The 26,764-nt window shown below is 36.8% G+C and overlaps 4 protein-coding genes across 8 annotated transcripts; 3 read left to right on the top strand and 1 right to left on the bottom strand.

Moving 5' to 3' along the window:
- The first annotated feature begins 312 nt into the window (after positions 1–312).
- Positions 313–11,483, top strand: ATR (Ataxia telangiectasia-mutated and RAD3-like protein). 4 transcript variants are annotated; one of them, NM_123447.3, is made up of 16 exons: positions 313–544; positions 647–791; positions 867–979; positions 1,093–1,406; positions 1,524–1,645; positions 1,875–2,019; positions 2,145–2,699; positions 2,779–2,851; positions 2,970–3,273; positions 3,395–4,642; positions 4,979–8,351; positions 8,438–9,007; positions 9,198–9,818; positions 9,908–10,102; positions 10,202–10,425; positions 10,512–11,483. In NM_123447.3, the coding sequence occupies exons 1-15, from the start codon at positions 364–366 to the stop codon at positions 10,349–10,351; spliced, it is 8,109 nt and encodes a 2,702-aa protein (NP_198898.2). In that variant the 5' UTR covers positions 313–363; the 3' UTR covers positions 10,352–10,425; positions 10,512–11,483. The 4 variants fall into 4 exon arrangements, with proteins under 4 accessions (NP_198898.2, NP_001332642.1, NP_001332643.1 ...); NM_001344357.1 differs by having other exon boundaries at positions 10,494–11,470; NM_001344356.1 differs by having other exon boundaries at positions 10,202–11,483.
- On the bottom strand, positions 11,284–14,348 carry AT5G40810 (Cytochrome C1 family). Of its 2 annotated transcripts, NM_123446.5 has the most exons (8): positions 14,209–14,348; positions 13,952–14,040; positions 13,411–13,622; positions 13,023–13,302; positions 12,869–12,940; positions 12,662–12,778; positions 12,476–12,541; positions 11,284–12,000 (listed from the first exon to the last, which is right to left on the bottom strand). In NM_123446.5, exons 2-8 carry the CDS (start codon positions 14,009–14,011, stop codon positions 11,884–11,886), a joined length of 924 nt encoding a protein of 307 aa, NP_198897.1. In that variant the 5' UTR covers positions 14,012–14,040; positions 14,209–14,348; the 3' UTR covers positions 11,284–11,883. The 2 variants fall into 2 exon arrangements, with proteins under 2 accessions (NP_198897.1, NP_001154756.1); NM_001161284.1 differs by having other exon boundaries at positions 11,567–12,000; positions 13,411–14,040; positions 14,209–14,318.
- A 3,845-nt stretch (positions 14,349–18,193) lies between these two features.
- AT5G40800 (uncharacterized protein) lies at positions 18,194–19,630 on the top strand. Its single transcript, NM_123445.2, has one exon. The coding sequence runs from the start codon at positions 18,583–18,585 to the stop codon at positions 19,399–19,401; it is 819 nt and encodes a 272-aa protein (NP_198896.1). The 5' UTR covers positions 18,194–18,582; the 3' UTR covers positions 19,402–19,630.
- A 3,304-nt stretch (positions 19,631–22,934) lies between these two features.
- Positions 22,935–24,170, top strand: AT5G40790 (uncharacterized protein). Its single transcript, NM_123444.2, has one exon. It carries the CDS (start codon positions 23,185–23,187, stop codon positions 24,094–24,096), a length of 912 nt encoding a protein of 303 aa, NP_198895.1. The 5' UTR covers positions 22,935–23,184; the 3' UTR covers positions 24,097–24,170.
- The last annotated feature ends 2,594 nt before the right edge of the window (positions 24,171–26,764 follow it).

The raw sequence follows: 26,764 nt of genomic DNA, 5'->3' as shown, positions 1-26,764 counted from the left end.
CTCAAACGAGAAAGAAACAATAAATCCGAGTAAAAGAATTCGAGATTAAATTGAAACTCAACATAAAATTTGAGGTTTCAAATCACTAGGTGCAAAGTTTATGCTTGGAATTCGCGATTTCGAGCGGTGTAGTACGGTCCGGAGCGATTGAAAACATTTTCTGTAATTGGATATAACGTTAGCAACTGCAATCACCCGCAAATGCAGCGTTAGCGGCGGGTAGCGGAAAAACCAGTTAAACCCTTAAATGATATTTTCCCAAATATGTTTTTTTTTAATTTTTTTTTTAACATTTTATTTTCTTTTAAAAATTGGGAGGGAAGGGGAAGGGGACTGGAGCGAGAGAGCTTCTGCGATTGTGAAATGGCGAAGGACGACAATAATCTGTCGAGCTTGGTTCACGAACTTCGTGAACGGGTGGCCGCATCCGCCTCCACTCCGGCTAACAACCTCCGTCACTCTTCCGGAGACGAAGATGCTCTAGAGATTCGATTTCGTGCTGTCATCCCTAATCTATTGAATACCTACGTTGTTCCTTCTCTCGGTAATAACTGTCTCTTGTTTCTGTTCCCTTGGATGATTCTTAGCTTGGATTTTGCCGGAATTGATTTAGGTTAACCTAGGATTGCTTTTTCCAATTTCACAGGCAACGGGAGGGAAGTTACAGCTGTTCTGAAGCTTGTTGGTCACACAGCAAGGAACATTCCAGGAGTCTTCTATCACGGAACCCCTTCTGCTATCCTCCCTGTGATTGCTCGTATTATTCCCTTCTTTGCTGAACCAGAATTTGTGTAAGTGTTGTTGTTTTCACTAGCATTTGGGTCACTCTTCAAGAGTTTTGCTCTAATGCTTAAAATCAATTGCAGTCCTGGGCATGGAGTATTACTTGAAACTGTTGGCTCTCTCTTAATGTTGCTGCGTTCCAACTCAAGGAAGGCATACCGGATCTTCTTCCATGACGCTTTGCAGGCAATTCAAGGTGAGTGTAAGACTGTTGGAGATAGTTGCTTGAAAAACTGGCTCCCTGAATGTTAATAATGGTTCCAAATTCTTCAACTTATACTGAACTAACGTGCCTTTTTGTGTGTCCAGATATGCAACCTATTGCATCACTGCACTCAATTGAACCGGAAGTTTGTGAATCTCACATTCCATTTAGGTGTTTCTGTATGTCCTTTTCTGGAATTGGGGGTGATCTGCCAGATGCTAATAAGCCCAGAGATGGTGATGGTCTTGTGTTGAACTTATTGGGAGCCAACCGATGGCAACCTTTTGCTACTTGTATTCTTAAACTCATCTGTAAATGCCTAACTGAGGGGACACTCTACGTCCAGGGTCTCATCCATACATCATTTTTTAAGGCGGCTTGTTCTCTAGTATGCTGTGGTGGCGCAGATGTGCAGATGGTGAGTTGTTCAATAGCTTGTGATTTGCTTTATCTGATCGGTTTAGGTGCATTTAATTTTCTTTGAAGATGTGATGGTTTTGGGACATTAATCTGACATCTGATTTTTCTATGGAAGGCATGCTTTGAATTTGCTACTCTTGTCGGATCAATCCTTACATTCAACATCCTCCCGCATGTGGCCTTAATACAGTCAATCATCCTCCTTTTAAGTGCAGATGAAGGACTTCCTGTGTACAGGTGTGTTCCCACATGTCAAAGCACAGCTCTTTTGTTTTATTTTGATATGATTGTGAATATTAATTACGTTTACTGGGTCTTCTTTGTTTACCTTCCTCACATTAAGTGTGGGAAAAAAATGTGTTAAGTTACTTTTTTTTTCCACTCGTTCAGTGAATCTTCTCATATGAAGGTATAAGAATATAGATTTACCTTCACTTTGAACTTAAATTCTGGGTTTGTATGACAGGAATACGATTTATGATTCTACCATTGGACGTTTCCTTACGGCAGTATATTCCAGCTGTTCTGATGCCGCTGTCAAACTAACTGCAGAAAGTTTAGTGTTGGTTCTCTCTCATGCTTTACAGAGAACAAAAAGTGAGGAGCTTAAGGTATATTTGGATGTTTCTTCTCATCTCCACTTCAATGAGTGTCTGATCAGTTCTTTTTATTTTCTTTCCGCTGCTGCTTTTTCAACAACTTTATGGGAAATCATATCGGGAATTTATTTATGTAGGCTTCCCTCTGCAGTGCATATGTGCGGATTGTGAAATCTTGTCCTCCTTGTATATGGAAGATACACTGCCTTCTAGAGTTGCTTCATCTTCCAGAACCTTGTTTTCAGTTGATAGAATGTTTTAAAGCAGTTCTTATAGTTCTTGGACCTGGGTGTGTTCGAGTTGAGACAACCAAATGTGGTAGTCATACATCAGCAACAAGTGATAGACCTGTCCAGGGAATTAACGCTGGAAAAAAAAGGCATATTGAGGATGAAAGTACATACAAAAGAAAGCGCCAGAAGGTTGGTGATGATATTCGACGAGGGGTTTACTTTGCTCCTGAATTTGCCGATGAGACTGATGGAAAAGATGCTGCTAGTCTGCGTGAGATGCTTATTTCAACTGTAGAATCTTTAAAGCCTCCACCTGCTGGACCTAGTCTGTCACAGACTGAAAGTTCAATAGTGGCACTTAGCATGCTCACCAATGCATTTTGTTTCTGTCCCTGGACTGACATGACTCATCGATTGTTTAACCAGATGTATGCCTGGATTCCCTGGATAGCTGGGCAGGTAACCAGAAACTCCCCAGTCCCAGTTCTTTTACTAGCGTTTTCATTTCCAGTTTTGTTTTTGAAAGATTCGTATGTAGGTTGAGGAAACAAATCCTATCATGTTCGATATTTCCATTTACTTGGAAGGAATTCACAATCTGCTGCTCGTTGGTAACTCTCCTTGTCCATGAAGTCTTGACATGTTTTTCCATGCCAAATAATGTGTTGGATCGCTTGCTCTATAACAGTTTTGGATTTATCATCTTTTACTGTATTCCCCTTTAAGCAGGTGTGGATCCACAGTATGAATATACAAGTAAAGGGAATGATCTGGTTGCCATACAATTCTTGCTGAAGCTTCCTTGGACGCACTACATGCTGTTTAAGACGCCTAGCTCTCTAGTAAAGTCTAAGTGTTTATCTGTAGGGATATGGACAAAGCTTGGTTTACAAGACGGGAGTGATTTTGATATCTTCAGTTGGTCTCTTTCTGATGATTTTGAACAAGTGCAAGCTGTCGCTGCTATCTCTATGCCACTCAAAGTTCTTTTCTCTGGTCTTGGTGCCCTTCTTCATATGTTCCCCAAGCTGGAGTAAGTTGATGAGAAAAAAACGACATATAATCTAAGTTCATATCGCTGTTTTTGCTCAAAATTCCTTTTAAAGGTGCTCCTAAAGACATAGCTTAACTGTTTTTTTGTCCTACATTCATAGGCATTTGTTGGAAGAAAAGGAATTGATGATTAAGAAGGCCATTCCTCAGTCACTTGGCTTCTTATCTTGTCTTTATGGATCAAGTACTACTGACTCAGAGAAAACTGCATGCCATTTACTCCTACATGAAGATTTAAAGAAAGATGAGACTCTGAATTCTCTACTTCAAGGGTTCCGATGTTCAAAGTGTGATAAATTTATCGAACGCGAAGATGAAAAGCATTTCAGAATCATAGAGACTCCAGAGATGGTGAAATTGAAGATGGATCATCATCGTGATTACTTTAACCTTCAATCTTTATATTTTAATCTTCTCTATGATGAGTCTTCTGAAGAGACTCAGCTAGCCTGCGTAGAAGTAATAAGGAGAATTCTTGGCCACACATCCCCAGATATTCTGGTAAGAACAAGGTCTCAATGGATCAGGTGCCTTCAATATCTATTAGTTCATGTAAATACAGACGTAAGGGAAGCATTCTGTGCTCAGATTGGTATCTTCGTACAGCATCCTATTGTGAGCTGTTTGTTTCTTAGTGAAGATGCTACGGAGAAAAGTTGCGAAAGAAATTTTTTTAATTTGATTGAGCATTCTCTAGCAGCAGCTAAGGATCTTCTTGTTATCCAGACTCTATTGGAAACGACAGCTGAAGTTATGGTAGCTGTTGATGTTACCAGTGAGCTTTTCTTGATTTGTCTTTTCCTGCTGATTGATCAGCTTGATCATCCAAACTTGATCGTCCGAATAAATGCGTCAAAGTTAATAAATCGGTCATGCTACATCCACGTGAAAGGGGGATTTGCAACTCTACTTTCCACAGCCTCTCATATTCAAAATGAGTTGTTTGATAATCTATCTGTCAGGCTGACCAGCCGTCCAAATGTGGTAAGAGAATTTGCAGAAGCTGTTTTGGGTGTTGAAACTGAAGAACTTGTGAGGAAAATGGTCCCTGCTGTTCTTCCTAAGCTCTTGGTGTATTGGCAGGAAAATGCTCAAGCAGCCAATACCTTGAACGAACTGGCCAAGTTAATAGACACAGATGTGGTACCTCTAATAGTAAATTGGCTACCCAGAGTTCTTGCATTTGCTCTGAATCAAGAAGAGGACAAGAATTTGCTCTCAGTTTTGCAATTGTATCACTCACAGATTGGTTCTGACAACCAAGAAATTTTTGCTGCTGCATTACCTGCACTCTTAGATGAGCTTGTATGCTTTGTGGACATTGCTGATACACCTGAGACAGATAGACGGTATGTACTCGCATAGCTTCGTACTTTTTGAGCAGAAATTGGTAGTTGGAAATAGCCTGAAAGTTTTCTAAAAATTTTCTTCTGGTAAATTCTTCGGTTCAGTTGTATCTGTTGGGGAGCAAGCCACCTATTTGCTCTAAGAACTAGAATTTCTCTGCGTGTGTTTTGCTCTTTCTTGTGCTCATTCACATTTACATGTCAACAGAAATTGCTAGAGGTTGTTTGTTTTTTAAAGCTGTGAGAGGAAAATGCATTCATCATTATTTAAAAATAACTGAACGTCCTGATGCTTTTTTGTTTTGTATGACATTTGATTTCACTATTTTGCTTATGCAGGCTACAGAGACTGCCTGATGCAATAAAGAAGATCTCAAAAGTTTTAACAAATGCCGAGGATCTTCCTGGATTCTTACAAAACCATTTTGTTGGACTCCTTAACAGTATTGACAGAAAAATGCTTCATGCAGATGACATTTTTCTTCAAAAACAAGCACTGAAGCGTATTAAACTGCTCATTGAGATGATGGGCCATTATCTCAGCACATATGTTCCTAAGCTTATGGTTCTCCTTATGCATGCCATTGAAAAAGATGCACTTCAGAGCGAGGGTCTCTTGGTCTTGCATTTTTTTACAAGAAAGTTGGCTGATGTATCGCCATCTAGCATAAAGTATGTGATTTCTCAGATTTTTGCGGCACTCATCCCCTTCTTAGAGAAAGAGAAGGAAGGTCCCCATGTATATTTAGATGAAGTGGTGAAAATTCTTGAAGAACTTGTTTTGAAGAATAGAGATATAGTAAAAGAGCATATTTGTGAGTTTCCCCTCTTACCTAGCATACCATCTTTAGGAGAATTAAACAATGCTATTCAAGAAGCACGTGGATTAATGAGCCTGAAGGATCAGTTGCGGGATATTGTAAATGGTATGAAACACGAGAACCTGAATGTTAGATACATGGTGGCATGTGAGCTAAGCAAATTGCTGTATAACAGAAATGAAGATGTTGCTGCACTGATTGCCGGTGAACTTGTCTCAGACATGGAGATCTTGAGCTCTTTAATCACATATTTACTACAGGGGTGTGCAGAAGAATCTCGAACTACAGTGGGCCAGAGGTTGAAGTTAGTCTGTGCAGATTGTCTTGGAGCAATAGGTGCTATTGACCCTGCCAAAGTGAGAGTTGCTTCATGCAGTCGTTTTAAAATCCAATGCTCAGATGATGATCTTATCTTTGAGCTCATTCACAAACACTTGGCAAGAGCTTTTAGAGCTGCACAGGATACAATAATACAAGACTCAGCTGCTCTTGCCATACAGGAACTACTAAAGATTGCTGGTTGTGAGCCATCATTAGCTGGGAATGTTGTTGTGTTGACCCCCCAGGAGCATGTACAAGTCAATGTATCTGGTTCTAGAAGATGTGGAGGTAACAATGAAGTGAAGGATAGGGGACAAAAACTATGGGATCGGTTCTCAAACTATGTTAAAGAACTAATAGCTCCCTGCTTGACTTCAAGGTTTCAGCTTCCAAATGTGTCTGACCCTGGATCAGCTGGACCAATTTATCGGCCTTCTATGTCATTCAGAAGGTGGCTATCCTACTGGATAAGGAAATTGACAGCATTTGCAACTGGATCCCGTGTAAGCATATTTGCTGCTTGCCGAGGCATAGTGCGTCACGATATGCAGACAGCTACTTATCTCTTACCATATTTAGTTCTGGATGTTGTTTGCCATGGGACTGAGGCAGCACGGCTTAGCATTTCTGAAGAGATCCTTTCTGTTCTTGATGCTGCTGCATCAGAAAATAGTGGAGTGACAATAAACAGTTTTGGTGTTGGTCAGAGTGAAGTTTGTGTTCAAGCTGTTTTCACGCTTCTTGATAACCTTGGGCAATGGGTTGACGATGTGAAGCAGGGAGTAGCACTCTCATCGTCTCTGCAGTCATCAGGTGGTAGGCAAGTAGCACCCAAATCGAAAGACCAGGTTTCAAACTCAACAACAGAACAGGATCATCTTCTTGTACAATGTAAATATGTGTTGGAACTTTTGCTAGCTATTCCCAAGGTGACCCTTGCTAGGGCATCTTTCAGGTGTCAAGCTTATGCCAGGTCATTGATGTACCTTGAATCCCATGTACGTGGAAAGTCAGGCTCCTTAAATCCCGCAGCTGAGAAGACCGGCATCTTTGAAAATGCTGATGTTTCTTCTCTGATGGGAATATACAGCTGCCTTGACGAGCCAGACGGTCTTTCGGGCTTTGCAAGTTTAAGCAAATCATTAAATTTGCAAGACCAGTTGTTGATAAACAAGAAATCTGGTAACTGGGCAGACGTTTTTACTGCATGTGAACAAGCCCTTCAGATGGAACCAACATCAGTTCAACGACATTCAGATGTTCTTAATTGTTTACTTAACATGTGCCACCATCAGACAATGGTCACTCATGTTGACGGACTAATTTCCAGAGTACCTGAGTACAAGAAAACGTGGTGCACACAAGGTGTACAAGCTGCATGGAGACTCGGAAAGTGGGACTTGATGGATGAGTATCTTGATGGAGCTGATGCAGAAGGTTTACTATTCAGTAGCTCAGACAGCAATGCCTCATTCGATAGAGATGTAGCAAAGATTCTCCATGCAATGATGAAGAAGGATCAATACTCTGTAGCTGAGGGAATAGCTATTTCCAAACAAGCTCTCATTGCTCCTCTAGCTGCAGCAGGCATGGACTCCTACACACGAGCTTATCCTTTTGTTGTCAAACTTCACTTGCTAAGAGAGCTAGAGGACTTCCAGGCGGTTCTTAATGGGGATTCATATTTGGAGAAATCATTTAGTACAAGTGATCAGGTGTTTTCGAAAGCAGTAGATAACTGGGAGAATCGGCTCAGATTTACTCAATCATCACTGTGGACAAGGGAACCTCTCTTAGCTTTCCGAAGACTCGTCTTTGGTGCCTCTGGTCTTGGTGCTCAAGTTGGGAACTGTTGGCTTCAATATGCAAAGCTTTGCCGTTTGGCTGGACACTATGAGACAGCTCACAGGGCAATTTTGGAAGCTCAGGCTTCTGGTGCACCTAATGTTCACATGGAAAAGGCGAAACTTCTTTGGATCACTAAGCGTTCAGACAGTGCAATTATAGAGCTACAACAATCTCTCCTGAATATGCCTGAGGGTGTTGTTGACTCCACTGTAATTTCTTCGATCAATAGCTTACTGATGGCTCCCCCAAATCCAGAGCCCACAGTTCGTAACACACAATCTTTCAAAGAAAAAAAAGATGTCGCAAAGACTCTTCTTTTGTATTCCAAATGGATCCATCACAGTGGGCAGAAACAAAAGAAAGATGTTTTAAATCTGTATACCCAAGTCAAGGAATTGCTGCCCTGGGAGAAGGGATATTTCCATTTGGCTAAGTATTATGATGAACTATATGTTGATGCAAGAAAGTGTCAACAAGAGAGCTCTGTATTTAGCTCTGCAGGCAGTAAAAAAGGATCTGTCTCGTCGAACTTAAGCACTGAGAAAGCAGGGTGGGATTACCTGTTTAAGGGAATGTACTTCTATGCTAAGGCACTTCACAGTGGACACAAGAATCTCTTTCAAGCACTTCCGAGGTTGTTAACACTGTGGTTTGACTTTGGTACTATCTATAAAACAAGTGGCTCAGCGGGAAATAAGGAATTGAAAAGTACTCATATGAAGGTGGTGATTATGGATTGTTTCTCATAGCTGTTATTCTATTAATACTTCTCGTATTTTATATATAATTTTTTCTTTTCTTTTGGCAGATAATGAGTTTAATGAGGGGCTGCTTAAAGGATCTGCCAACCTATCAATGGTTAACTGTGTTGCCCCAGTTGGTTTCTCGAATCTGTCACCAGAATGCGGATACAGTACTAATGGTTAAAAATATCATCACTTCTGTTCTACATCAATTTCCTCAGCAAGGGCTCTGGATTATGGCAGCTGTTTCAAAATCTACTGTTCCTGCTAGAAGGGAAGCAGCTGCAGAAATCATACAAGGTGCACGAAAAGGTTTTAACCAAAGTGACAGAGGCCACAATTTGTTCATTCAGTTTGCTAGTTTGACTGATCATTTCATTAAACTATGCTTCCATGGAGGACAACCAAGATCCAAGGTTATCAATATAGCAACTGAATTCAGTGCCTTGAAAAGAATGATGCCGCTGGATATCATCATGCCAATTCAACAATCTCTTACCATTAGCCTACCAGCATTCCATATGAATAACAATGAACGACACTCTGCCAGTGTCTTTTCTGGTTCAGATCTACCAACTATTTCTGGTATAGCCGATGAAGCCGAGATACTTTCTTCCCTTCAGCGCCCAAAGAAGGTATGCTTTTCCATTTTTCATGGATTGAAAGCTGTCAACCTAATTTCATATGATTTTCTGCTCTGCTCTCTGCTTATATCTCCTTTTATATGTCTCCCAATATGCATTATACCATGGCATAAGATCAGTTTATCTTCAAGAACCAGTCCTGCAATATGCATGTCCAATAGATTATATTTTTTATATTCAGATCATTCTGCTGGGAAATGATGGTATTGAGTATCCATTCCTCTGCAAGCCCAAGGATGATCTCAGGAAAGATGCTCGGATGATGGAATTTACTGCGATGATAAACCGCTTACTATCCAAGTATCCCGAAAGCAGACGAAGGAAGCTATATATCCGCACCTTCGCAGTAGCTCCTCTGACTGAGGACTGTGGTCTGGTCGAGTGGGTTCCACATACACGTGGACTCCGCCATATTCTACAAGATATATACATTTCCTGTGGGAAGTTTGATCGGCAGAAAACAAATCCTCAAATTAAAAGAATATATGATCAATGTGCTGTTAAAAAGGAGTATGAGATGCTGAAGACCAAAATCCTCCCTATGTTCCCTCCGGTTTTCCATAAATGGTTCTTGACAACGTTTTCTGAACCAGCTGCTTGGTTTAGGTCACGTGTAGCTTATGCTCACACCACAGCAGTTTGGTCCATGGTTGGGCACATTGTTGGGCTTGGTGACCGTCATGGAGAAAATATTCTCTTTGATTCTACTTCGGGTGATTGTGTTCATGTAGACTTCAGTTGCTTATTTGACAAAGGCTTACAACTGGAGAAGCCTGAGTTGGTGCCATTCAGATTGACCCAGGCAAGAAACTGCAAAATCGTTTGTTTGTGTTCTGTTGGTATTTTGTTTTCGTTTGTCATAATAGTGAATTGTTATTTTCCAAACCACAGAACATGATTGATGGTTTGGGCATCACTGGATATGAGGGCATCTTCATGAGGGTATGTGAAATCACTCTCACAGTGTTGAGGACACATAGGGAGACGTTGATGAGCATCCTGGAGACATTCATCCATGATCCTCTTGTGGAGTGGACAAAGTCACACAAATCAAGCGGAGTAGAAGTTCAGAACCCACATGCTCAGGTTTGCATAATCATTTAATGATTCTCTTTCATGTCAGTTCATTTACCCTTTCTTTTTTTTCTAATTGCTTGAGACAACCACATGATTTGGCAATTACAGCGGGCCATAAGCAGCATTGAAGCCCGGCTGCAGGGCGTGGTTGTTGGTGTTCCGCTACCGGTAGAAGGTCAGGCTCGCCGGTTGATTGCCGATGCAGTCTCACTTGAGAATCTTGGGAAGATGTACATCTGGTGGATGCCCTGGTTCTGATGAAAATCTCTGAACACCAGCTGTTGTTAAGTTCACACTACACCAGTTTTCATAATGCCATTTATGTTAATACAGTAAGTTGACATGCAGATAACACTATCCTATGAAAACATGGGTGGCTACAAATCTTTTTGACATGCAGATGTTACTTGTATCATAGGCTCCTTGTGCACAAACTTCCTGTAGAAGTTGAAGCTAAAACAGTACATAAGCCAGGTCTCGCACTGTTTCATGATTCTTTGTGGAGAACGGTCAGTAACAATAGTGTTAACTGGAGCGGTCTTGGCTGCAAAAGTTTTGAATGCTTGAAAGGTCTTAACTGAGCCGGGATTTTGTTGGTTGCTTTGATCTAGCTCTGGTCATGAGAAAGATAGGTTTGTTAAGGTTAAAGTGAAGACTGATTTCCTGATAGATGATGTTTGGGTTTAGGCGATGGGAAAATCCGAATCGGATTCGATATTAGCAGCGGATCAGGCACGTTTGCTGCTAGAATGGCTGAAAAGAATCTGAATATTATCGGTATTACATTAAATATAGATGCTCCTTTCAGCGAATTCATAGCTACAAGAGGGATTTTTCCGTTGTTCAGAGGGAGTTTGGATTAGAGATTCCCGTTCTATGACAATGTTTTTGATCTCATTCATGCTTCTAACGGATTGGATTTAGCGGTTAGTAGTAAACCCGAGAAGCTAGAGTTCTTGATGTTTGATCTTGATCGGATCTTGAAACCCGGTGGATTGTTCTAGTTAGACAATTTCTATTGCGGTAATGATGAGAAGAAGAGAGTTCTTACGCGTTTGATAGAGAGGTTTGGGTATAAGAAGTTGAAATGGGTTGTTGGAGAGAAAACTGATGCTGAGGTTTTTCTCTCGGCTGTTCTGCAGAAGCCTGCCAGGATTTGATTGGTTTTTTTCTTCTTTTTAATCAAGATTTTGATCTTTTCATAGGTTATAAAAATTTGAGCTCATTACATTTTTATAAATATTGATTCCAAGGGACAATTAAAAGTGTGGACTTGTATTTTGAGGTTTTGTCCGATCCTGCATGTTTGTTTCATTGTCTGTAGGATTGTGCAATTTTGTTTGGTAATGTCTTAACGGAACTGGTTTTACATTAACGGGTCTAAATCCTGCCTACATTTTTCTAAGTTTTACAAAATCGAGTTCGCAACAGAGGTAAATTGGTTGTTCTGTGGAGTTTTGGTCTATCAGAAATAGACCACAGATTTTAACTTTTTAACTTTAATAGTTACAAAATCATGTTTTGTGATATACAAATAGGAGAGAGATTGTAAAACCACATTTTTATTAAGACAAACCGAGTCCGGTTTAGGAGACAACAAACCAAAAAGAAATAATATAATCTCAAAATCATGTGTGACTTGAGGTTAAAAAAGCTTTACTTCTTTGCCTCATTAGACTTTCTAAACAATAAACAAAGAAACATGTCTTTTGAGACAAAAAGTGGGATTCACCATTTATCCCTTTCAAGATTAATGATTATTACCCAGAGAAAAGGTGATCTTCACGGGATTAGTTAACAACGTCGAGAACAAGCTTACGGGATTTGAGTACTGACCATTTCAGTCTCCTGTAATACGCAGCTTGAAGCAGAGCCAAAGACAGTAAGAATATCCATTTGAACCCCATCTGCACACACATACAACCAACGTTAACAGATATCTAAGCACAAAGAGTTGGATTCTCGGTATAGCGGGTTTTTTTGGGTCGGTTTAGAACCAACATGACGGTTTTGAATACAGAGTAACAATACGGTTCATGTTTGATAATAGTTTTGGTCTGAGATTAGCAGCCTCAAGAAACAAGCAGTAGTGTGGTCAACACAACTATGCAACTAGGTGTGTTCAACACAACTATGCAACTAGGTGTGTTCATCCCGCTATACAGAAGACAGAACCAAGGAAATCTTAACACGGATAAAATGGCGATACTTTTTCTACATCCAAAACCAATCTATACTATGCCGGTTTAAGTTTGGTAACAATTTTCTCAAACTGAATCTGAAAATCAAATAATCAGAATCCAGATTGATATTCCTATTGCAATCTCGTACATATGGAAACGACAGCTTAAAACATGGAATATATGAAACTAAGAAACTTACCAATTTCCTCTCTTCCATCTCTGGTTCAGCTGCCCAGGACAAGAAGGATACAACATCTTTACCCATCTGCATCATGTTTTTTAAAAAAAGAAAAATTAAAGATTATATAATTGACTCAGAGGAAAGGTCAAATCTGATAAAACTTTATGGTCTGCAAATTATTTTCTTAAGCAGAGGAAAACTAACCTGTGCTTCTGTTGCAGGAGTTCCATCTTCATATTCCACAGCTTCATCGTTGAGCATTTTTGGCATAGCGATTGCTCCACCAGGGAAATAAGGATTGTAGTGTAGCCCCTCTCTGATCTGTACCCGTTAGTCACAGGATTATTTCTAACTTCCAACAATTTGAAGTTGTAATAACAAGTCTAAAGCAAAAATAGGAGAGAAATTTACCGAAATTCCAGCAGGAGGATCACGATAACCAGTCAACAGAGCAAAGACATAATTTTGGCCATTGTGACGTGCCTGGAAGAAAATAGCCAAATTGCTTAGATCATAGTAGATGAATTTTCTAATTGTATACAAATGGAGAGAAAGAGCACCAAACCTTAGTTACAAGACTTAGATCCGGTGGATACGCTCCTCCATTGGCGAACCTAGCAGCCGATTCATTTGAGTATGGTTCAGGAAGCCGATCACTGAGTTTACCAGGTCGGGTGAACATCTCACCCTCATCATTTGGTCCATCAACAACCTCGATTTCAGCTGCCATGGCCTTCGCCTCTTCCTCTGTGTAGGCAACACCCACCAAGTCTCGGTATGAGATCAGAGACATCGAATGGCAAGACGCACAAACTTGCTGATAAACTTGGTGACCACGACGGATCCTGCTCATTACAAATCAACCGTCAGTAAAGCAGTCTCAAATTTCTCTAATTTTCAACTTTAGTGTTGCAATTTCACTATGATGATTGAATTGTAGCTTGAACACTCACGAAGCATGGTCATATGAGCTGAGAATGCCCTCATGTGGCCAAGGGTAGTTAGGACACTCCAGACCATGTTCAGCCTCATCAGCAGATGCAACAGTAGAAAAACTCAATAATCCGGTAATACCAGCACCCATGAGAGCAAATGCTCTTAAACCAGCAGACCCAGCATCTTCATTCGCTTTCTTCGAAGACAACCATGACAATACCGGAGTTGCCTATGGTGGTAGATAATACAGAACAACAGTAAGAAAACAAAAAAAAAGGCCAAGACACAAGAAGGTGTATGCTCAACAAATCAAAAGACTACTTTTTCTGAAAAGAAATCGAATATTAATCATACTCTCGAAGCACAAATCAATAAGTCTAAGTTTCTTATATCCCAAAATCTCCAACGCCACAACAATTCCAGTTACAATTCTTCAAGGACAATCTCTCAGAGCAATGAAGGTGTAGACAGAACCAAAACAAATCATATGATTCTATCTTCAAACAGATCCTAAGCTACAGCAGAAAATCAAAAAGATGTAACAGGGAAAAAGCTCACGACTGATTGGGAATGAAGTTTCCTTCTAAGAAGCTGCCGGATAACTCCTCCTCCAACCATTGGATGAACACTTGTACCAATCGATCTCACTGATACAAACAGAGAAGATTCTCAGCCATTACATATACCCGAAACAATGAGTAAGCCCTAGAAAACTCGATTCTCTATATAGATCCGAAGTTCCAACAAATAAACAAAATTGAATGAAGAAATGGCAGATTCGGATATGAGATGTGTCGAATCGAGAAAATACTCACAGGAAAATGAAGCAACGAGATCGGCGATTGACGAACAGAGGAGGAGGAAGAAGAAGAAGAAGAAGAAGAAGAAGTAAACAGCTACCAGAGAAAATGGATGTCTCCGGATGACGCGACTGGACTGTCACACACAACACAACAACACCTTTCAGATTTTTCAAGTATCATGGGCCTAATTTAATCCATTAAAAGCCCATTAAGGGCCTATCCGTACAGTCAACAGCCAAAAAAAATATCTGGAATATTTCTCATTGGAATAAATGGACCAAATCTTGAAATTTAGTAAAGGGAGACTTTGTGTAAATGATCTATGTGTTGTTGTTTTTTTCAATAGTGAAGAGTTCATTAGTCCAGAATGTTCAATTACAAAAAGATTAACACAGGCTGAGATCGAGATCACATTCTGGCTTGTTTAGTAAATATGTCGATCGATAAATTATTATGGCTTGCATTAACTCATTTTATAGGGTCCAAAGCGAGGCTGCTTTGAATCTAACATGCATTATTGTAGTTCAATATCGAGAGGCGCAAATTTGAAAATACAACATATGTTTCGTATGCTCTCGGGATACTACATCGACTCCAAAATTATAATCTTCCTTAAACTTGAAAATGTGTTTCAATTTTACATAGTACGGGAAAATGTAAATGAGAAATTACATGTTCGCTTTTGCTAGGTAAGTTCATATATTAATTCCCACAGGTTTGTGAATGTTCATGGTATGTTTAATATCTGTTACTCATCTTGAATATCTTTGCTGAATAGAATCTCTTATACCTAAAAACAGAATTTTAATTAAGCAGGAGAAATTCTCATCATGACTCAACTCAAGCCGAATCATTAGGTTTTTGCAATCATAAGTTGTGGTTCGGAAAACGAATTTGGAATCATCAGAAAATTAATGAATGAGACATCGTCCTGGAAGCTTTTCTACATATTTTCAAGCCACGAAACAGTAACTTTCTTAATATGTTGATTGGTGAGTCCTTTAGTGTCTCAAGTGGAAGTAGTTTTTCATTTATGAGAGATGATTTAATATGAGTCGGTTTGAATGCTATGCATTTCCTTTCGTGTCTTAGAGAAATGCCTCTATTATGTTTTGGCTTTGGGGAATACCTCCTTTAATTATGTTTTAAACTTTGTGATCTTTGAATCACTCCTTCTTGTACTTGTTTTTATGTGAATGAATGAAAACAAGCCTTTGTAAAAAAAAAAACATATTCTTCTCTTAACTTTATCTACAAGGACCATTCAGCTTTATCAAAATTAAAAGCTATGCTATTATCTTGTCTAAGAGCTAGATAGCGATCTGCTTTTATTGGTGGTATGAAGGAAAAGTATAATTATATGATTAAGTATGTCATTATAGTAATTTTTCTACCTAAATGAATGTTAATTAATTTAGTTTATTTTGGGATGAGGCACCTCCCCAGCAGGTATCTTAATAACATATCAAATAAGGGTTTCGATTTGAGACATGTTTCCACATTGTATCACGAATTGTTCATCAGTGCCTAATTAAGAAAATATACAGTTTAAAATTTGTGATTTTAAAATAATAGTAATTTTCTTATAATTAAAAAATATTTATGTATCATGACCAACGCCTATTTGCTTGTAATGTCGGGTTACTTTCACTCCTTTATCAAAATTGTATCAAATTTTTGTATTTGCGTATAATAATTGTATTATAATGTTTATATATTTTGTAACCTTGTTTTATATCAATATATCTGATTTGACAAACAAAAAAAAGAAATTAAACAACCTAACATTATTTCTTTCAGAATTTAGTGTGTGTTTATAGGATTTTAAATCTAATTTTATATGAGGTATTAGATAGTGGTAATGTATTATGTTAAGAAACGAACTTAAATAATAATAAAATAATAAATATGATTTTTATTGGGTTTTATGACAAGTGAAAAGAATCCACTCTAGCGTATTTCAGTATGTTTTTACCGATAGAATTTATCCCAAAAAAAAATGACAAGGTGAAAGAATACTTATGCTTTTGTGTGATGTATTATGTAAAGGTAATGAAAGATACGTATGATAGGTTTATTCCGTGAAATGTTTTTCATAGATATCAAATGCAAATGATAGGTTTATTCCGTGAAATGTTCTAACCGAACCTAAATGATTAACACACCCAAAACCACACCAAGATGACTTTAGCTATAGAATGAGAGCACATCCCTAGAACCGGAGCTACATAAGTACATAGATCCGACCATAGGACAATGAGAAGACCTTATGGGTCATTGCTTTACACTTCCATAAATAGAGACACAATATATACACATGTATATATTTCCAAATGTGCCCTGACATGCCAGTTTTTTCAATTTTGAAATGGAGGACACTTCATGCAATTTGGTTGGTTGGGAGGACAAAGAAGGACCATACAAGAGTCTTGAAATGTGGTAAAAAACACCAGATGCTGTTTTAGCCTGATCATGGGACCCATACACCTAATTTTATCATATACTTATAAATCTCATATTAATAAAGAGCAATAAGCCAATCAGATCACACATCGCAGTTCCCAGAATTATTTGGGTGCTTTGGATAACCATCCAATTAAATTATCATATAGACCTATGTGGAGAGAGATATATGTTATAAAGTCACATTGCCTATAGTATAATTTAATGTTTGTGTGTGCCTGCTTTTTAATCGGCTTCGACCATACATATTTGTTTATTTCCTTTATATGGAGAGCTTAGTTGATATATCTCGAATCTCAATGCTCGTTTAAAGGATTCGAGCCCGAGATATTTCAGAAGATTTCAGTCATATTTTATACAAATACTTGCTGCTAAGTAGTCTACCATGCCATTTATAGCTGGAAAATATCATGCAAAACCGAACCATCTCCTTTCCGTACAGTTTCTATATTGCATAAATTGAAAAAGAACTAAAAAAAATTTGATTAGAGCCACAACTGAATAATAAAGCTATAAAAGTGGACTGAATACCAATATACCATCTTGTACAATTTTGTTTAGCATGTAATTAATTAAGATTGTATATGTATATAATTAATAAACCACATTTAAACGACTATTAAGAACAAATAATGTTACACCTATAATAAGATAAATTATGAGATATGTATTTTCTTATAAATAAAATTGAATAGTTATTTGTAAATATTATATACATTCAACTAAATTTTCTATTTAATTAGTTAAAATTCACATCTATTAAAATTCAATAAAATAAAAACAAATTTTTGTAATACTGTATATACTAGTTTTATTATAAAAGAGTTATTCCTAAGTTTCTTAATAATTTTTCTATATATTTACTTAAACAGCCATGCATAAACTCAATATGTTAGTGTCACAAATATATAACATTGTTTCAAAAATTGCTGGCTTCTTTGAATATGATCACTCATGCATGTATGAATGAACTCAAGCAAAGTAAATAAACATTAAAAAAAACATATATACACACATATGTAAAGCCGATATACTTAAATTAGTCCACATTATGGCTTTGATGTTTTGCAGCATGGGTTAGATAGGCTACTCCCAAAAGCTAGCTCATATCACTAAAATCAAAGGGTGGATAGCATCACTTATTTTCTATATTTACATCCGTCGTCGAATGATACAAATGAGTTACCATCACTTATATAATTGATATCAAAAGTGGCAATGGGATTTTAGTACTTCTAAAAATATATATATTGATATGAGATATATTTTCTCCTCAATTTATATAAACTTATATATACACACATGCATAATATATATCAGCCCATAAATAGCACACAATGACAAAAATGTTTTATTATATTTGTCAATGTTATGACCCAGCGTATGACCTGTAATCGTTGGCTTGTGTAATCCTTAATCAGTTAATAGAACGTCTACTTCAGTTAAGGACTAAAAGATGTTTAATTCTAATCCGACAATTAATCTGATGAGCTACAATGACCCGTATATCTATCCCGTATCAACACCTACTCTAATTGAACATTATTTTACTGGTAAATGACGTTTTATTCTGATAAAATGGACGAAAAACAGATCCTAGGTTTGAAAAAATAGTCACAAGTAATTGGTTAAAAACGTAGGATTTGCGAAGACAAACAAATTTCTTGCTTAATTAAATACCTCCTTTTATCGGAAAATAAAAAAAGTTCAAACAAAACAAAGAAGCAAAGAGACATAAAACTAGAGTAACGATGACATAAATGAGACGCACACTGATTCAAGTGTCTCGTATATGTTTTTGCCCTAGACACGTGGCGTTCTCCTACTCCCAAATGTTAATCTCTTCGGCCACCGGAGAGACACAGAAAGAATATAGAAAAGAGAGAGAGACTGAAGAGAGATAGAGGAAAAAGAGAGAGAGAAATGGATCAAGATCATGAGTTATGGCGGACGCTAAGATGCGCCGGTAAAGCGCAAGATAAGACCTCTGTTGATACTCTCATGCTTAAGTACCGTCCGATCGCTCCAAAGCCGACGACTACTGGTCAACCATTGGTCGGAGATACAAGTAGCACGAGAAGGACGAAGAGAAAGTACGTTAGGGTTTCAAAGAATAATAAAGCCACGTGTCGATCAAAGACGAACGGCTTCAGATCTAGCTCAACAGATCCGGAGAATGGTCGGGAAGATATCGTCACGCTACAGCTCTTACCGGAGAGATCTACGCCGTTGAGTTTAGATCATAATAATCTCGATCCAACGGTGGAAACGATAAACGGAGATGAAACTTGTAATACCGACACGTGGCTCAAGTTTAACGGCGGTGATGACGCGTTGCAACAAGTTCCGGTAGAGACGTGGGTGACGGTGGAGTCCGTTAACAGTGGCTTGGTTTCCCATGCGGTAGGGTTAACGGACGAAGAGCTCACATATGCTTTAGATAAAGACACGTGTCCTGGTTTCATATCGGATGGTTCGAACCGTGTGGTGATGGTTAACGAGGCTTACCGGAGGATAGTAACCGGAGACGGCGGATTCGGAAGAGAGGTGATAGTGTGGTTGGTGGTTGACCAAACGGCGACGTTTTGTGACTACCGAACTTTTACGTGTAAGGTGAGAATGGAATACACGTGGCGAGAAACGAAGTACACTAAAACGTTGCCGTGTGATGTGTGGAAGATGGAGTTTGGTGGATTTGCATGGAGGTTGGATACTACTGCAGCTTTAACTCTTTGGCTTTGAGGTATAGAGGGTAAGATTAATTAAGATCAACATGTGGTTAAGGTGTATAATCTCACACTTTAATTACTTTTTCTCACTTTGCATATTGGGAAGTTAATAAGTAATATAAAAGAGAAACGTATTTAATGCTAATATATGTGGGGGAAGTCTTGAGAATCAAGTCTAGCTTTCAGAATAAATTTGTGTGTTTGCGAACCTTATATATAGATTGAAAAATTACCATAATGTCAAATATTGATTGGCAATATCAATAAAAAGATGTCATTGTGTCATTGCTTGGCTTTTGTATTGGTTTTTATCTATTTATATCTCAGTTCGGTATAACATAGATCTAATTTTGCAAGTTTTAAAGATATCACCTATAATGTCACATATGATCATTAAAAAACAAATTATATCTGAAAATAAACTTTTATTTTTGCATTCCAAGCAAGAGAGTGATCATCATATCTAAACCTATTTGAAGTTCTATGAGTATAAATACAATATATATCTGGTTGAGACTTGAGAGATACATGAATTGTATTCGGACACTATTATGCATTCATGAACCAGTATACACATATTTGTGTGTATGTATGTATATTTGGTGAAAAGATACTAAGCCATTAACTGTATTATTGTATAATATATGGATTTTATGCAAATAACCTACAAATATTCATATGTACCAAAAAATGAGTTAGTGACATAACTGTATATATAGAAAAAAGAATCCAATGTGTGTCCTTATAAGCACAAGATCCTCGAAATTTCATTACCGACACGTGTATTTAGTCTCTAAACTATTGGTCAATCTCATCTTATATAGTTTGAAAGAAAAATAGCTTTGGGTTATAACTTATATACTTGCATATCTGAAGCTATTGAACGTTCATATATGTATAAAACTGGTGCTATTATAAGAAGTGGCGAGATGCTATGTGCGCATGATAGATATACCCATTCTGCAGTAGCCAATAATGATGATTACATCACATCTAAAAATCTTCGTGGGCTTTTGAATCCCAACATATGGAGAAATCTCATTGGCTGAGCAAAAAGTTCGAAAAGAAAAACAAAATAATATAAAATTCCAAAAAGATCTATCGAAGGGAGGGAATAAATAAAGTGGTTATGGAACACTCAATCACGCATAAGGAAAATAAAATATAACACGTGGCATATCAACAGAGAAAGACATCAACCAATCAGCTTTCACTTATTTTTGTTTTTCCCTTTCTGTTTAATTGTCTTGTTTCGTCGAATAGTGACGTCATGCCACACCTGAGAGAAGTTTTTTTGTTGGGTCTCACTTTTATCGATCGTGGTCGTTCATGTGTTACCGTTAGATGAATCTAACCGTACGTTCATATCACGTTCATTGTGATGCGGCTCGTGGAATTTTTAAAACAGTGATAGAATATTTGGTTGACGAGAAAACGAATAGGAGCCTATCACGTGTATGTTTTTCTCGAAAGATCTTCAAGAAAAAATTATTGACCCTGGCTAAAAGAATTACGTACAATAACCTAAATATTTTTTTATAAAGCGAATAGTAAAACATTGTAGTTATCCCGATAATTTAATTTTGTATGTATTTTAATCCTATTGATGTACTTTGCATGTCTTCATTCTCCGTATGTAGCTTTGGATTCATATTTGCGGACGAGCAATCATAATTTATTTTTATTTTTTTAACAAAGCAATAATTAAAGTTTTATTAAATATTCTACTTCATATAGATAGAGAGTCTACACGAATTAGTGTATCTTCAAAATTAAGTGTTGTCAGATTCGATAAATTACAAAACCTATAGGCAAATCAAAATTGTACATAAGCTTTTTGCAATTTCACAGTATGAAGTTTTTGAAAATAGGTGAAACTAAGATATGAGTTTGATAAATGCTGATCAAACTTTTTTATTTTCATAATTGAAATTAATAATTCAACAAACTTAGCTTACTCTTTTGTTACATAAATATCATTGAAGAGCAAATTTGAATTTTAACTTCTGACCTACAGTGAGTCTCCTCAGAATGAGCTTTACCAGTTTTGTCGTTGCCTCGTTGGATGCCTACTTAATTTGCTACGCAACATCTAAAACTTTCAACTATTTAAACTGTGTGCATCTAAGAATAAAATCCAATTATCATCTCCCTATCTCTCTTTTTTTCCATTTTTTTTTTCTTCTTCTGATTTGATAGCGTCTCTCTATCTTTTTTTCTTTCTTTTTAAACTCAAGATAGCATCTCTCTCTCTATCTAGACCTATAGAAATGGTTCTATAAATTAATATTTATTTACAATATACAATGTGTGTGATGGGGAAAAATGAAGAGTGACGCTATTGGTAAGGAGATAGTCCACGTGGATTATAACTTTCCGTAGTGGTGGAATAGATGGTTGCGACTGATTGGTCCAGCACTCTGATTTGGACCAAAATCTCAAAATCCCCCCATCACGATAGATACGCTTATATCTATATCTTGTCGTGCATGCCTTTTTGAATTTTCAAAAAAAAATCAACAATTAATATTACTATTGGTTGCTTTTTTATTATTAATTAGTTTATTTGTACTTGTTTGGCTCGATATAGTCCTGAATACGTGTATATACATATACGTATTACACATAAAACATAGATGTACACATCGAATGGATCATAGATGCATATATGTACAACACTAAGAAGGTGAAAACGCACAATTTTTTTTTTTGAGATGATAAAAAACGAACAATGTTAAGTATAATATGATTTTTAATTAAGCATTGTTGTATTTACAATGATGTAATTATAGAAATGTAGTCCTTTTAAATCTGTATATATAGATAGAGTCCTTTATATACCAATCCAACCACATTCGATGTTAGCTAGTTCCCTAAACCCTTCCATTTATAATAAATAAACAACTTCTGTGGATGATTATAAATTGCAGACTATTAAGTACTTACTTAGTTAATTACTTATTCTTCTAAAATTCCAATCATAAATCGAAAAAAAAAAACACATTCTCTTTTGAGTGAGATTAAACCATACTTCTAAATAAACTTGTTTCTCTCCATTTCATTAAACGAGAACAACCTAAATAAATAAGCAATTAATAACTAACACCTAAATTCTTGTAAGTGAGCCCATAAACCATCAGAAACACACGTTGAAGACATGACATATCTTTGAACTTGAAACCCATCTATTGTATATATATTTGATGATATGCAAAGTATTTAAACGCATAGTCATATCAAGTTTGGTTTATAGGAACCGTTGTCAATTTACATTAGATGGATTACGTAGCATTTTAAATATCAAGAGTATATATATGCATGATATATGATTCACTTCACAGTAAATTTAACACTTTGATGATAGTACTCTACATTATTTCAAAACTTAAAATATGACTGTTTCATTTAATTCAAAAAAGACTACCATTCAATTATATCTTTTTGTTATATTACATTAATACTTATTTAGATTTTTTTTCAACAATTCGTATATATAATACGACGACAAAGACATATATGAAGTTTTTTTGCTGGCAACATAAATATGTTGAGATGCATTTTAAAATTGGGACCCATTCCATAAATATGGAACCAATCATCAAATCTTTTATACTAGTATGCTAAACGCTTGCCCTAGCCACGTGTTTATGTACTAACTTTCCTCTTCATATCTCTCATACTCTCTCAACTCTCAACTATTTTATTTTTCCCAACAATATTGAGCATTTTCTTGTATCAAACACCTAAAAATTTTAACACACCCGGAGAGATAGTGATATCGAGGCAGACTCAAGTTATGCATGGCAACGGAAAGCAGTGTCAAGCTTCTATTTGCGACGGTGCAACAGATCAGGACAAGACCGTTATAAGCAAGATAATGCAACGGTTCCGTCCGATCGCACCAAAACCAGCTGTCGGCGAATCTTCAGACGATACAAATAGTGATAGATTCCTTGGAAGAAACAGAAGATCGAAACGAAAGTATGTTAGGGTTCGGGACAAGAAAAATAGTAGTGGTAGTAATAATAAGAAGGATATTACTGGTAAAAAGAATGGTTGCGATAGAGGGAACATAAAGACCGATCTTGATAAAAAGATAGACGGTGATGATAGAACCGATATCGTCACGCTTCAGCTGCTGCCAGAGAAGGATAGAGATATAGGAAACAATGGAGATAAAGCTGGTGAGTTTTGTTCGGATCTGAGTGATATGGATCCAAAAAAGAGCTTGTATAATTCGATCATAGGGCTATCGTCATCTTTTGATCGGAAGGTGGTGGAGTCGTGGTTGACGGTGGAGTGTGTGAGTGACACGTGTACTGACTTGGGATGGTATCACATCCTGGAGCAGCTAGGCCGCATGGATCAGGCAGAGGAGAGAGTGATGAGGATGTTAGAGGTTGACACGTGTCCATGGTTAGTGTCGGATGGGTCAAACCGGGTCTGTTGGGTAAACCGGGCCTACCGGAGGATGATGGGAGCTCCCGACGTGGATGTTATCAGGGTGTGGCTGGTGGTGGCCATGGACCTTATGGAGGAGATAGCATGCATGGTGGAGTTATACGGTGCGGTGACGTGCAGGGTTAGGGTTAGGTACGAGCCGTCCACGTGGAGGAAGATGACGGTGCCGTGTGATGTATGGAGGATAAGATCAGGTGGGTTTGCTTGGAGATTGGATGTTGAATCAGCTCTAAGGCTTGGCATGTGATTGAAACCGGAAAGACAAAAAGAAATTGGAATAATATTGACGATGGTAAGCGACGTTACATTTTGAAAGCAACATATATACATATATTGATATATATAATCTATTTACATATATATGAACATAAACGTGTGGAGTCCTACTTAAAGCTAACTTATACTTGTGATTAATTTGGATTAGAGTTGTTTTCGACTCCGGCTGTAGTACTCTTTGTCTGAGTACTTATATCTTTTGGAATGAGGAGTTATATAATATTACCATAGCCCATAGGTTTTTCTTATGTCTTGTTCCAAATATATAGGATATATATATAATACGTTTTACGTAAATTTTATTTCATATATGACTTTAACTAATGTAGTATACATGTGATTTACATTTGTTTCTGAAAAATATTCTAAAATACTACATAACTTGTACAATAATAAGATGGATTTAGTTTATTATTGAAATTTTAGTTTTATAGTTATAACTTAATACAATAATACGCGTATACAATGAAATCACGTTTGAAACCTTAAAAAATTTATGTTCTAAATATATAGTAAAAGTTATAGCAGAATTATGTTCAAAATGAAAAAATGATATACCATTCATGCTTTAATAATACATTATATATATATATATATATATATGATGTAAAAGAAAAAGTATAAAAAGTGCATGTATATAGTTAAGCGGTCGTTACCCTAGATTCTATATACAGACCCAGACCCACATTATACATGTGTAATTAAAAACCGCTATTATAGGTTGAATTTATTTGGTTATCTATACACATCAAATATTTTCCAACAAATCAATAGTGTATATTCGTTTATGAGTCATTCTTTTTTAAAGTGAAAGCGCGAGATTTCAAATTTGTTTCCTTGTTTATTTTGTATATGCGTACGTACAACATAAATATAAAAAACAAATAAGAAGGGACTAGTGAAGAAATCATAAGTGAACAGATGGCAATTTTAGTTGGAGGAGAGTTCATAGAAAGGGCTGTCTTGGTTGGTCCTTGTCTATAAATAAGGTTCTTTCTTTCTCTTCTTTTAACGACAAAACCCATGATTTATGGACTAACCTTACAGCTCACACATGCATATATCATACATATCACTGGATGTTATACTATTAACTATATTATTTATATATATATGTTTTAGTAGCCTCGATCGTTTATATTTTATGCAACATTGTATAGTCGATGGTGGAATCAAAACTCTCTTATTGGCCGGACGGTCAAAATCGATATTATCCTATACGAGGTATAAACTCCACAGACATAGTCAATAATTATTACGTCTAAATTTAATATTGTCAACACATATATATCAATCTATTTTAGTAATTAGTTTAGACTTTGGAGCAACATATTAGCATCATTGTTTAATATAATTTGGTCGCATGGGCTGATTTCTGGACTATTTGGGCATGATCCTACAGTGGTCCATGTAATTCAATGAATAAGATCACATGTCACTTGGGCCTTTACTGGCTGGGAGGCACAGTTACAAAAGTGACTTGAAGCCTTGTGGGATTAAGTGTTTAAACGATCAAAATACTTTCATCATAGTATTCAAACTTTGATCAGGATTCATGACATGCAACAGTTTTAAGTCTTAATTAAGAGGACTGGACTCTATATATCCTAATAAAAAAACAAGTCCATACACGTGATAAAGTTAAATTCAAACTAATCTCACACGTGACAAGACAATGTAAGATCAAGACAGTTTTCTTGCTACTTGCCAGAAGAGCAACATTGCAGATCCTATGCAAACAAATACTCTGAAGATGTTGCAACTGATATGAACGAATTGTCATTCCACCCTTGCGGAATTCAAAATTGATTTGTAAGCTATCTATTTAACAAAAGAAGAAAAATAGGTGCAAAACATTCGACTGCTCTATACCAAAATCCTGCCCAAAGGATCCATATACAACTCCGAATCATGTATTCTCAATAAATCGATTCCTTATCTCTTACAATAAATGATAATTACATTATATATAATCGTAAAAGTTGGTCGAAAATAATATATATTTGTAATCGTATAAGATAGTGATTGGGTTGGAAATTAATTTTTACAATGAGAATGATATTTATGTCCTGCCAGGCCATTAGAAATGTGGGCTCAGGAACGGTCCAATACTAAATTAAGAGGCCGAATCAGAATGTCATTACACCAAGTCACCAAGGTTGGATTAAGCTGAAATGATTCATTGCCTCTTCTGTAAATGTGGGGTTAAAGCACAAATGCGAAACTATAAAGAAGCTAAATGCATATATTATAAGCGTGAACAAACGGCAGTTGTAGCACATGCATATATTATAAGTTTTTTAGTTGGTTTTTAAAGTTTGGATTGGTTCAAATGGACAAGAACAATATTTTGTGTTGACAAAACTTCTTTTATTTTATTTTTAATTTCATCTTACTATATGTGCAAATTTGGCTGGCAAAGACTGCCATCGAATCTTCGAGTAAGATAATCATGAGTTATTGATTGGGTTTACCCCATCCGACTAATCAAATTTTAGATTCTTAATTCAAATATAAGAAACAGTGGAACATTGAACCCTTGAAAGCTTATAAATATGTTTCTTTATGCATATTCGTTTTGTAATGTATGAAGTATATAATTCATTTTTCTTCGTTGACTCACTTGTGAATCTTCTATT

The sequence above is a fragment of the Arabidopsis thaliana genome, chromosome 5, assembly GCF_000001735.4.
Source record: "Arabidopsis thaliana chromosome 5, partial sequence".
In the NCBI taxonomy this organism is placed as follows: Eukaryota; Viridiplantae; Streptophyta; class Magnoliopsida; order Brassicales; family Brassicaceae; genus Arabidopsis; species Arabidopsis thaliana.
Note: the sequence above shows the minus strand (reverse complement) of the source record. Positions and strands in the feature narration are given on the sequence as shown.